The 12,962-nt window shown below is 36.2% G+C and overlaps 1 protein-coding gene across 1 annotated transcript in view; it reads left to right on the forward strand.

Moving 5' to 3' along the window:
* Positions 1-12,101, forward strand: part of ESCO1 (establishment of sister chromatid cohesion N-acetyltransferase 1) — a 44,549-nt gene extending 32,448 nt beyond the window's left edge. Inside the window, exons 8-10 of the mRNA XM_044666637.1 lie at positions 879-1,022; positions 8,400-8,587; positions 10,857-12,101. Coding sequence (XP_044522572.1) covers positions 879-1,022; positions 8,400-8,587; positions 10,857-11,007 — 483 coding nt within the window. The 3' untranslated portion in view covers positions 11,008-12,101. The remainder of the gene's footprint in view (positions 1-878; positions 1,023-8,399; positions 8,588-10,856) is intronic.
* Positions 12,102-12,962: the final 861 nt, after the last annotated feature.

Consider the following 12,962-nt stretch of genomic DNA (forward strand, 5'->3'; position numbering starts at 1 on the left):
TATGCACCATGGCACTTATCTGCTTAGGTACAATGGTAGAGGGACTTCCCAATACCAATGAAATCAGTCATCCCAATTTTACATAACTTACTGAATTCAATATAGTATTTCTTTGTACACATGTGATATCTTCTAAGTTTATAAAGAGTTGGAAGGAATCTTAGAGGTCATCTAATTCATTGATATTAGACTCAAATAGAACCAATTCCTGCAGGTGCATATTGACTTAGAAAATCACAAATTAATATTATCTCTGCTCTACTGTGTTTTTATTTATTTTGTTAAATATTTCCTGGTTACTTTTTAAATCTGGTTATGGTCCTACTGGAAAGGTCTTGAGTTCGATACCTCTGATCTAATTTTATAAATGAGAAAACTGAGCCTCAGAGAAGTTGTGTTTTGACTGGCTGAATGACTAAAGCACTTATTAAGCACTTAATATGTGCAATGAACTATGCTACATACTGAGGAAACAAATAGAAAATATAATCCCTGCTCTCAAGAAACTCACATTCTAATGGGAGAGATAACACCTATGGGACTAAGAAGATGGAAAAAATCTCATGGTCCTTAGGGTGCAGGAATATAGCAAAGGTTAATTCTGCTTCTTTAAGAGATTTACCAATGGGGACAGCTAGATGGCTCAGCCATGGAAATGATAATTGTTATCTATTCTAAGAAAGAAGGTAAGGATTTAGGAAAAAAGGAAGAGATTTACTGAAGTCACAGAGTGGCAAGAAGTAGAGCCAAGATTTGAACCCAGATCATTTAACTCCAAACCCAGTACTCTTCACATTCTGACTTGACTTTTTATATATTTTTTAAATAAAAAAAGAGATTTTTATATTTTTAACTATTTCTTTCTCTTTATTTGGCAGGTTGAAGAAATTAGAGAGATGGTAGACAATGACTTGGGGTTCCAGCAAGCTCCACTCATGTGCTCTTCTAGAATTAAGACTCTCCTCTTTATTTCTAATGACAAAAAAGTTGTTGGCTGCTTAATTGCAGAACATATCCAGTGGGTGAGTAATTTGCTAAAAACTGATCATGTATAATTTAGAGTGTAATGAACTGATTTACAGATTGTTTTAAACAGTGTAGTTTAGATTAATCTGCCATATTTCAAGAAAGTGTTTATTTAGACATTTTGGTTGAATAGTTATTGCCTTTTTTTTTAACCCTTTCCTTCTTTTTTAGTATCAATTTTATGGCAAGAGCTAGACAATCTGAATTAAGTAACTTGCGCAGGGTTACAAAGCTAGAAAGTGTTTGAGGTCACATTTGAACCCAAGTCCTCCTGACTCGAGGCCTGGTGTGATCCACTGTGCTGCCTAACTCCCAGAACAGTTATATCCTACACAATATGTCATTGCTTTTTTAATGGTGAAAATATTTGGTAAGATACTACAATATGAGAAAACAATATTATCTTTTTTGATTTATGAAAATGTTAGAATATTTTGTACTTTAGTTTAAAGTTATAAGATTTTCTAGATACTAAATAATAAACTTGTTTAAACTATTAACTTTATTAAATCTTTAATAGAATGTTTATCTTAAGTCAAAAAGCATCCTTTAAGCATTCAACTATTTATCACTATTCTCACCTCAGGTGCTACCTCATTTGTGAAGCCCTACCTGATCTTCCCCAGGCACACTCACTCCTCAGATTGCCTTGTGTTTGACTATCTAGGGATGTGCTCCCAGTAGTATGTAAGCTTCTTGAAGGCAGTCAATGTTTTATTTTTTTTTCTTTGCAAACCTAGGATGTAGTAGGATTTTGCTTAGGGTCTTAAACCTAAAGATAGGGATAGGAGTAGGAACAGGGACTGGACTTGTGGTTCCATTGGTATTGGGAGCCTCTGAGTATACCTTCTCTGCAATTTAAAGCCTGTTATGGAAAAAATCCTGCAACCATGTTTTCATGGGTTGCAAGCTGGCAATTGCCTATATAGAACACAGAACCTAGCAGAGGACCCAGGCTGGGTGCCAGGGTGACAGTTGAAGTGAGGGTATAAAAGGGGGTCCCCAGACCCTTGACTTCACTTCTGGCTCTGAACTCCAGGGTTGGAGAGGAAAGGGTGGAAAAGTGGGCCCCTGGGTGGTCAAGGGTGATTTTGGGTAGATTCTTTAGATAGGTAGGAGCAACTACCATTGCTAGCCAAATTCAACAGCTCACTGGCATACCCAACAACTCTTATAAACAAGAGACAAATTCTACAATCAAGACATCACCATCTGACTCAGGGCTTGACAGCCCTGGGCCTGCAACCTAGAGTATCAGAGTTGAGATGGCCCTCAAGGCATTCTTATACTGCTGCACCTAAGAAGACCTTTCTGTATTTCCTAAAGTAGTTTAGTGAAATTATTTATTCAAGATCTTACAACTCCCTTTTACCTGATCCAATTTAGTTAACAATAAACCCATATAACTTCAAGCTTAACATTATAAAGGCCAAGTAACACCAGCAGTCAGATCAGACTATTAGCTCTAGTTGGTAAACTTTATAAAACAGTTAGCTTCAGGAAGTGCCTCCCTCCTTCCTGGAGACTACATCAACTGTCCAATAGAATTGTTTCCAACTCCCAGAGGCAGAGGCAAAGAATCCTGAACTTAAAGAGAGTTTCATTTGCCTCTCATTCAGCTTAGGTGCAAGACCCAGTTACACATACCAACTTCTACATCTGCCCAAGGACCCCTTGGGCTGGCCTAGTACTATCCATCACTCTTCCCCCTGTATTGCAGCAAGCTACCTTGCATTATAAGCCTTAGAGAATTGCCTAAGGCACCAGAAAGTCACACAGTCGTTATGTGACATAAGATTTGAACTCACTTCTTGGTTTCCAGGCTAGTTTTCTCTCTGCTATGCTTTGAATATAAAATATTATTTAATACATTTTGAGTGTTCAAACCAATTAGACATTTTTCTAGCTATCAATTTGCTGACCTAAAATAAGTAGCTCACATTAATGTATAGTAATTTGTGGTTAAATTATCTTATTCTCATAACAATAGTGTGAGATAAGTAATTGAAGTAATAATCAAGTCAACAAGGTATTGATTAATCCCTTACTCTGTTCCAGTCACTGTGAATGCAAATAAAGTTGAAAACAGCTCTTGTCCTTAAGGGGATTTTATTCCAGTGGGAGAGATAATATGTAAGATAACTAGGTATATACACATTATATAGATTTTATAGGTGAGACTTGAGGTAAATGATTTTCCAAAGTGATCTAGCTCTCAAATGGCAAAACCAGGACTACAGCCTTGCTTTGACTTCACATATAATCCCCTTCCCCCCCAAACCTCCCCTCCACCACCGTGAGAATTCTTTGTAAAGAGAACAAAATAAACATTTGAAATTATGCTCTAAATCTCTACCAGTTCCCTAAGTGGTGTAAAGTCTTGCAGCACTTTGCTTCTTATTCTCACACTAAGTTGTGTTAGTGTGAGTCATTACATTTTTTTTTGCCAAATATTAGTTCCCACATCTGTCTTTGTCCAGAGTTTTTGCTTGTAACAAGTCATATCCGTGTCAGAGCAATGTTTCACTTTGTTTCATTAAGGCTCTTTAGATATTAAGAGTAATGATGTATAAAAGAAATGATACTTGTCCCTGTGATAATCCTAATTAAAGTTGTAAATGATTAAGTATGTTCATGTAAGGAATACTTATTAAATAGTGAGTTTACTATTATGTGTGATTTTCAACTTTTAAAGAGTCTTGGAATATATTGGTCATGTAAAATGAGGTCCTACTATAGTCTTAGGGCAGAGAGTTATAACATCATGAATTGTGTAAATATTCTGAGGATTGCTTCTTTTTGAAAAGTAGTGATGGGGTAGAGCCAAGGTGATGAGAAGATAAATACACAGACCTACCTTATCTCTATTCTTTTGCTTTTAAAAAACCATGATGTAGGGGGCAGCTGAATAGCTCAGTGGAGTGAGAGTCAGGCCTAGAGACAGGAGGTCCTAGGTTCAAACCCGGCCTCAGCCACTTCCCAGTTGTGTGACCCTGGGCAAGTCACTTGACCCCCATTGCCCACCCTTACCAATCTTCTACCTATGAGACAACACACCGAAGTACAAGGGTTTAAAAAAAAAAAAAGTAAAAAAACAAAAAAACAAAAAAAACCCATGATGTAATGCCTCCAAACAAATTTTGGAGCAACATAACCTATAAAAGAAGGGACGAAATAATTTTTTAGCCCAAAATAACTTAGAAGGTCAGCAGAAAAGATCTATTCCACCTGGGTGGAAGAGGAGTGCCAAGCAGCACACCAAAGCAGACCCCACCATGGTAACAGGCCTCGGACACAGCTGAATCAGCAGCAAAGGTGTCCAGAGCCCTTAGCCACAGATGATTTTGGGGTGGTGGTGGAGTTGGACAGCTGTTGTGAAAGAGATTACAGGGGTCTCTTTGCTGGCTCTGGGTACAAGACTTTTGCCTATATGTACAACTAAGTCACAAGTCTGGGGACAGGATCTCAGGGTGAGGAAGAATGCTAGTAGACATCAGCACTTGCAGCCACATGGCTATTCCAAGAGAGGAAAATAGTGCTTGGGGTTACTCAAAAGACAAGTGCACAAACTGGGAGTCTATTAAACATACCTCTCCTTATATCATACCACCTTGGAAGAACCAAAAGCAGTTAGATTCCCCAGAGCCAGCTCTCTGGCGGCAGCTGCATAAAAGTACCTGAAGCTTTGAACAGTTCTTCCTTCACCATTTACAGAGCCCAACTTAGCAATTTTTTTAATTAAAAGGAAAAGGTAGGAGAATGAACAGACACCAGAAAGAGAAACTCAATATAGTAAGTTATTTTGGTAATAGGGAAGACCAAAACACAAACTCAGAAGAAGATGACAACAAAGCCCAAACTGCTGTATCCAAAGCCTCCACAGAAAAATATGAATTGTTCTCAAGCCCAAAAAGAATTAATAGAGGAGTTAAAAAAAAAAAGATTTTAAAACTCAAATAAGAGAGGTAGAAGAAAAGAAATGAGAGTGATAACAAGGAAAAAAAAGTCAACAGCGTGGTAAAGGAGGCACAAAGAAATATTGAAGAAATTGGTATCTTAAAAACCACAATAGGTCAATTGATAAAAGAGAGACAAAATTCCAATTGGAAAAAAAAACATACAAACATGCACTGAACAGAAAAACTTCTTAAAAGGAAAAATCAGCCCTTTGGAAAAGGAAGAATAAAAATTCACAGAGGAAAAGAACTCTTTACAAAGTAGAATTGGACAAATGGAAAAGGAGGTAGAAAAATTCACTCAAGAAAATCATACTTTAATAATTAGAATTGGACAAATGGAAGCTAATGACTCCATGAACAAGAAAACAATCAAAATCAAAAGAATGAAAAAATATAAGAAAATGTGAAATGCCTCATGGGGAAAAACTAACCTAGAAAATAAATCCAGGAGAGATAATTTAAGAATTATTGGACTACATGAAAGCCATAATCCAAAATAGAGATTTTATATATCATCTTTCAAGAAATTATCAAGAAAAACTGCCCTGATATTAGAACCAGAGAGCAAAATAAAAATTGGAAGAATCCATCAATCACTTCCTGAAAGAGATCTCCAAAGGATAACTCCCAGGAATAATATAGCCAAACTCCAAAACTCCCAGGTCAAAGAGAAAATACTGTAAGCAGCCAAAAGAAACAATTCAGATATTGTGGAGCCACAGTCAGGATAACACAAGTTTTAGCCGCACCTTCTTTAATGGGTTGGTGGGCCTGGAATATGATAAAACCAAACATAATCCTGCAGGGGGGGAATTGATATTCAGTGAAATAAAAGAATTTTAAACTTAACTTATGAAAGGACCAGAGTTGATTAGAAAATCTGACTCAAATATAAGCTACAAGAGAAGTATGAAGAGGTGTGTAGATAGAAAACCACTCCCTAAGTTTGTCCTACCCCGCATCCCATTTTACGGGTGTACTTTATGTGACAGAGAGGGACAGGAGTAAAAAGTGTGTGAGGGGTGGGAAGACGGTCTTGAGCAGGAGTTCTGGTGCCTGCTATGCGCTTGAGGATTTTTTGAGGGCTTAGGTAGTTTGGGGGATTCAGATTTCAACTTCCTGATTTAGCTAAGGGTATTTGTTAGATGGGCATTATTTTCTGTCCCCTTCCTACATTTCCATTTTCCCCTATATCTCCATTTTAATTAAAATTACATTGTTAAGAGTTACTAACAGACTCTTGGCTTGAGAGTTAATTTTATAATGGTGACCACAATATTTTTATTACTATTACATTTAATAATTTTACTTTCATTATTATAGAGGTAAACAGGAAAGAGAAATTAAGACATTCAAGGAGACTATTTTTGTAATTCCAAAGAGCTTTGTTGTTATTATCAGTTAGAAAGAGTATTTATAGACAGAGGGATAGGCTGTTGAATATGATGGGATGATATAAAATTAAATTAAATTAAGGCATGAGAAAGAGATGAATTGGGAGGAGGGAAAAGGAAAAAATGGAATGAAAGTAAATTTTACACAATAGAGCTTTTACAGTAAGAGGGGAAATGGAAGAGTTGGGGATTAGAGCATGTGAACCTTACTCTCATTGGAATTCACTCAATGAAAACAGAACATATACAGTCAGTTGGGTATAGAAAGCTACATTACTCTACAGGAAAATAGGAGGGTGGGGGTGATAGAAAAGAGGGCAAATTGGGGGAGACAGTGGTCAGAAACCCAACAGGAGAAAATAGGAATAGAGAGTAATACACAGTAATCAAAATGGCACGAAAATTTTTTATAAATCTCTTATAAAGGCCTCATTTCTCATCTACGAAGAGAAATGAGTTGAGTATATGTGTGTGTATATATTTGTAAGAATACAAATAATTTCCCAGTTGATAAATGGTCAACGGATATGAACAGGCAGTTCTCAAAGTAATTAAAACTTTATAGTCATGCAAAAATGCTCTAAATCACTGTTAATTAGAGAAATATAAATTAAAATAACTCTGAGGTACCACTCTACACCTATCAAATTGGCAGTTATGAGAGAAAAGGAAAATGACTTGGGGATTTGGGAAAATTGAGACACTAATGAACTGTTGGGAGAATTGTGAACTGATTGTCACTCTGGACAACAATTTGGACTTGTGCCTAAAGGGTTATAAAACAGTATATATCCTTTGACCCAGCAATACCATTACTAGGTTTTTATCTCAAAGAGATAAGAAACAAGAGGAAAGACCTATATATATAAAAACATTTAAAGCAGGTCTTTTTAGGGGGCAAAGAATTGGCAAGCAATTAAAGAATGGCTGAATTAAGTCATTAATATATAATTGTATGATACACGTATAACCCAGTGGAATAGTTTGTCAGCTCCGGGAGGAGGGAGGGAATAGGGATGGGAAAAATCATGAATCATAACCGTGGAAAAATATTCTAAATATAATTGTAATAGAATACCATTTTGCTTTAAGAAATGATGAGCAGGAGGAGCTCAGAAAAACCCTAAAAGACTTAAGCACTGAAGCAGAGTAAAGTAAGCATAACTAGAAGAACATTCTACACAGTGACAGGAATACTGTACAGTGAACAACTGTGAATAACTTAGCTGTTATTAATAATACAATGGTCCAAAACAATCGTAAGGACCCATGATTTAAAAAATGCTATTTGCTTCTAGAGAAAGAACTGATAAGAGTCTGAATCCAGGTCAAAGCAAACATTTTTCACTTTCTTTAAAGTTTTTTTGTTTTTCTTTCACAAAAGGATTAATATGGGAAAATGTTTTACATGATTGCACATGTAAAATCTATATGAAATTTATTACCATCTCAATGTGGAAGGAGAGAATTCAAGATTCAATATTTTTTGGAAAATGTTGGAAACTTTTAAAAAAAAGTTAATTAAAAAAAGCTATTTTGTTAATTTCATTGATCAGTCCTTATTTTTTCTTCCTTTCAGCACTTCAGTAATATGAAATGGTATGTGTGTGTGTGTGTTTACATAATACTTTGAAAAAGTTTAATGAGAAAAACAAATTCTTCTATGCTTGACTTCAATTACTTTTTTTATGAACTCTGTCTCATTTCATCATTACAGTTTTCACGTCCTGAACTGGACTGGCACGATTTCACAAGATTGTGAAGGAGGATTTTTTTTCTAAAGGAACAACTTCTAGATTCTTAGGAACTTACCATTATTCTAAATTAATCAATTCTGTAGTTTTGGAAAATTGGATGGGCAATGTTCTGTTGAGCTCTGGAACAGGGAAGATAGTATAGTAATTATTTGCACTGCTTGTATCCACTGGCTCCAAGTATGCCAGAAAACTGAAGATTACTTAGTGGAATTTGGCAAGATCAACTAAAACACTTTGTTGTAATGTTTTACATTTAATTTTAGGGCTATCGAGTAATAGAAGATAAAGTCCCAGATGTTAATTCAGAAAATGATAAAGTCATATTTGAACGGCAAAAAGCCTGGTGCTGCTCAACATCTCCTGAACCTGCTGTCTGTGGAATTAGTCGTATTTGGGTATTCAGCATGATGCGACGAAGAAAAATAGCTTCTCGAATGATTGAATGTTTAAGGTAAATGATTTTGAACTATGAATCTGAAGAATATTCTTTCTGGTTTATTTCTTTTTATCTATTGTTTCTTTTTAATGCAAATCTGTTTCATAACATGAAAGTAGTTGCTATGAATCAAAGCATTGAGGACACAAACACAAAGTACAAGAACCCAAACAGCATTCCTCTTAAGTAGAGTCTAAAAGGAAGTGCCCATTCACATGTTCAGAAACTCAAGACTTTTCTCTCAGGAAATTTCTGACTTACCTTCTAAGAATAACTGACTTTCTTTGCTTTGTTTCAAAGTTAGGGTACAGTTCTGTCTTGCAAAGTGAAGCAACTCCGACCACCCAAACCAAAAAAAAGTATTTTTTGAAAAGGTTTCAGCACTGAGACAATTGTAACATATTGGTTGTCCAGAATGAGGCCAGCTTTAGACTATTCCTACCAGGCTCTCCTCAAAATATTGAATGATCTAGTAGTCTCATTTAAAAGCTATTCTTGTTTACAAAGATTTTTTAAAAGTATTTTCAGAAATTCTACAAAATATCTTGTGAACTTAAAATGGTATAATCATAAACCCCCAGTTCTCTCATTCCAAAAACTGTTTACCTTGTTTTGGTAAATTTGCCTCTTAATTTTAATATTTTGAAATACTAAACCTTTCAGAGTAGTTCATCTTCAGATTATACAAAAACAAAACAGCATTTGAAAGTTATTCAAGAGGTCATATTTGTTAGTCTTTGGAATCAAGGGAAGCAAGCTAAGCTAATGTAATCTAAACTTTGGTCAGCTTAGAAAGTAATAGGAACATCTAGACTTGAATAAAAAGTTGTATAAGCTAGTTTTATCAGTTATACTTATAATCCCAGGTAGCTAAATAGCAGTAGTGGATAAAGAGTATGTAAAGCAGGGATAATAATAGTACTTTGCACGGGAGTAATAATAGCACCATCAGTAATGTTTGTAAAGTACTTTGCAAACTTTAAAGTATGATATAAATGCTAGATGATATTATTGTGGGAAAGTTCTAGTACATCATTGCTCTGACACATGCCATTTACAATATAGCAATTTATGTTCCAAAATTAGTAATTGGGTTCTTACAACACCTGTAATATGGTAACATTTTAAAACTTATCTAGATTATATAGACATTAAACTAGTACTACTGAAGTATGTGTGTGTGTGTGGGAAGCTCAATGATGTTCCTTTTAGTGTTCATATTGGAAACATGAAACTGTTTATATCATCTAGTAGAAGCCTGATCCCTTGGTTACCAATTCTTTTTCCTGTGCCTTACTGTCCATTCGCATGTACTTAAATCCAACCAATGAATGCAGATTTGCTCTTAAGTTATACAGATCAGCTCTTTTTGTGATTTATTTTGGCTACGCTTTCCTCTCCATACTTTGGAGCTTTATCCATTAAAATCTCTTTCTGAGAGCGGCAGTGATAGAGGAGAGAGAACTCATAATGAAATTGTTAACTAAAATGATCATAGACTTAAATTAGAGTTGGAAGAGACCTGAAAGCTTGGCCTAACTACCTCATTTTACAGATGAGACAATAGGCCTAGGGAGGGAAAGTGACTTGTCCAAAGTAATTACCCTGGAGAGAGAATTTGTAAGAGATTTGAACCTAGTTCCTCTCATTCCATTACTCTTTCTCAAGAATTAGTATGGATTTCATTTATGCCATCCCAGATGTTCATGATGTCTGGTACCATTTGTCCTATTAATATTCGTTCTAGTTCATCAAGACCCAGGTCCCTTCTAGTTCTTTACTATCCCGTAACTAGGGATTTGCATGGCACAATGTCAGGTCTGAGGGAGTTAAGTAACCCTGCCCTTCATACTACTGAATTCAGGCCTGGTAGTAATGAAGATGCTGCATATTATTAAAATTGGATAGTACACAGGTGTAGCCAGGAGAGCTCAAAACTATTCTGTGCTCACAAGCTTCTTTCCCTTTTCCCTCTTCTCATGGTCACTTTTCTCAGCCAATTTCTCATTCCTCTCGTTTCTGTTTATCGGCTAGTGGCTCCATTTACCCACGCTCATTTAACATTATATGGGATTGGGCACACAATGGGAAATTGTTGCTAATTGGAAAGTAAGTGTGACAAGCATTGAGAGCAGTTACTTTGGAATTGTGTTCTGTTACCCTGGGAGTCTCCCACTTGATTTGTTGCTGCGATTTTATGATGAGTTTAGATTTGTAACAGAACTTTTCCTTTTTCTGCCATCCCGTGTTTACTAATACCTTTCTTTTTCTTTTGTTCAACTAGGAGCAACTTTATATATGGCTCATATTTGAGCAAAGAAGAAATTGCTTTTTCAGATCCTACGCCTGATGGGAAACTCTTTGCAACCCAGTACTGTGGCACTGGCCAGTTTCTGGTATATAATTTTATTAATGGACAAAATAATAATTCTTAATGGAATCTTGCCTATGTTGTTCTGACTACATCTGCTGGATATCATGGATTGGTTGCTGACTTTAACCAGGAACTAGGGCCATTTTTCTTACAGTGAACTCAGGACTGGCAACAACCAAAAAGGTTGTTCCATTTTAATAAAATTGGAAACAATGCAGTAATAGCTTAATTTTTTTGTTTTTTTTAAAAGAAAATATTTTGTTATCTTTTACAGAAGTTTATGATTGTATTTTATCTAGAGTTATTTAGTCATGTTTACATGCAGCAGATAATTGTTCATAGTGGACTGTAAACTAATGCAAGGACTATGGTCTCAGTGATGAGTATATGTTGAAGTTCCTAATACGGTAATATATCAGTGCTGCTTGGTACTGTATCTTTTTTTATACTGAACTGCTGAAACTAATTTTGCTTTTTAAGCAGAAGAGTCTAAAGATTGTATTTTAATGGAACTTTAGTGCTTCTGGGGATATTATTAAAGGAGGGACAACACTATGTTTTTTAGAAAATGGTGGCCAAGTGAAAAACTCCCTGATGTTTGTATGCAATTACAACTTGGCCTCATTTGCACATGCATTGAGGAAATAGGAATGATGTGAGATGCTAGGGTTTCCCCCCCCCCTCTACTACCACTGTTTTCTTGATAGGCAAGAATGAAGTATGAGGGTAGTCCAAAGAGGGATGGACCTTTCCCATAGGAAAGTTTCTTAGAATTTCATGGTGGGAATAAACTATAGGAGCACACACAACTGCACATCTTGCTCCCAGTTGTCATGGAAATGCCCAACTATGTATCCTTCAAGAAGACAATAGCCCAATTTATGTAGAGTTTTCCAAATTCCCAAAAAGGATTTTTATGACTTACCAATGAGGTCGAAGCTTAATAAGAATGCCCTTGCTATCTGCTTTATTTTCCCTCAGAAACACTGCACTGGATATATGCCTTTATTACTGGACTTCACTTTTATACTTGTCTTGTATAATGCCCTCCACTTTTAAAGGGTTTATATGTTGAAAAACTGCTGTGGCCTTTCTTGATCTGTATATAATGTAGAATAAAAGAATAAATAACTTGATAGTTTTTTTTCTAAATGATACCGGTGTCAGCATGATGTGTATATGTTTTACTTGTTTTGAATTGAGTGGATTGAGTTTAGCTCCATGAACATTTGGGGACTCAAAAGTCTTTTTCACCATTTTGTTAAAGTTCAGGGCCTGCAATATGAAGTAACCCATAGCTCACATCTTTATACTTACTTGGTGGCCCTGCCAGCTTGCTTTTTCTCCCCTTCAAACATGGACCAACCTGGAATCCACTCACCCATCTCCCATCACCATGCTAAGCTTTTTTTCTTGATGCCTTTCCCTTGCTCAATTGTCCCTCCACCTAAAATGTATCTCAATTGCCTTAAAAAAAAACCCCAAAAACTCTACCTTCTGTCTTAAAATTGCTACTAATTATAGGTTCCAAGGCAAAAGAGTGGTAAAGGTTTAAGTAACTTGCCCAGAGTCACCCAGCTAAGAGGTGGCTGAGGCCAGATTTTGAGCTCTAGGCCTGTCTCTCTCCCAAGTCACCTAGCTGCTGCCCCCTGTCTCAGAAATTTCTCCAAACCATACCTCTGGTGAGTAAGAGGGCAGATGCTTATAGTGTAAGGGGTAGTCTCTTGTCTGTCTTTATGTGGGTGAGGAAGGACCAAAAGGTCCACCAAAGACAAGATCCGGGCAGATCTATAGCTCCTGTGGGGTGGCTAATTCCAGTCAGACAAAGGCCATGGCCAGAAATGACAAATGGCTAAGACTCAGAAAAAAAAAAAAACAAAATCATAAGCTACCAGTCATTGTCTTACCCCAGGTGAAATTACTTCTTAGCAGAAACATCCTGAAAGATTTATTTTTTGTCAGAGTTGAAAGATGTGTGCCTTCACCTTGGAAAGGGACAGAAATCTATTTCCATTG

This window comes from Gracilinanus agilis, chromosome 1 (genome assembly GCF_016433145.1).
Source record: "Gracilinanus agilis isolate LMUSP501 chromosome 1, AgileGrace, whole genome shotgun sequence".
NCBI lineage: Eukaryota > Metazoa > Chordata > Mammalia > Didelphimorphia > Didelphidae > Gracilinanus > Gracilinanus agilis.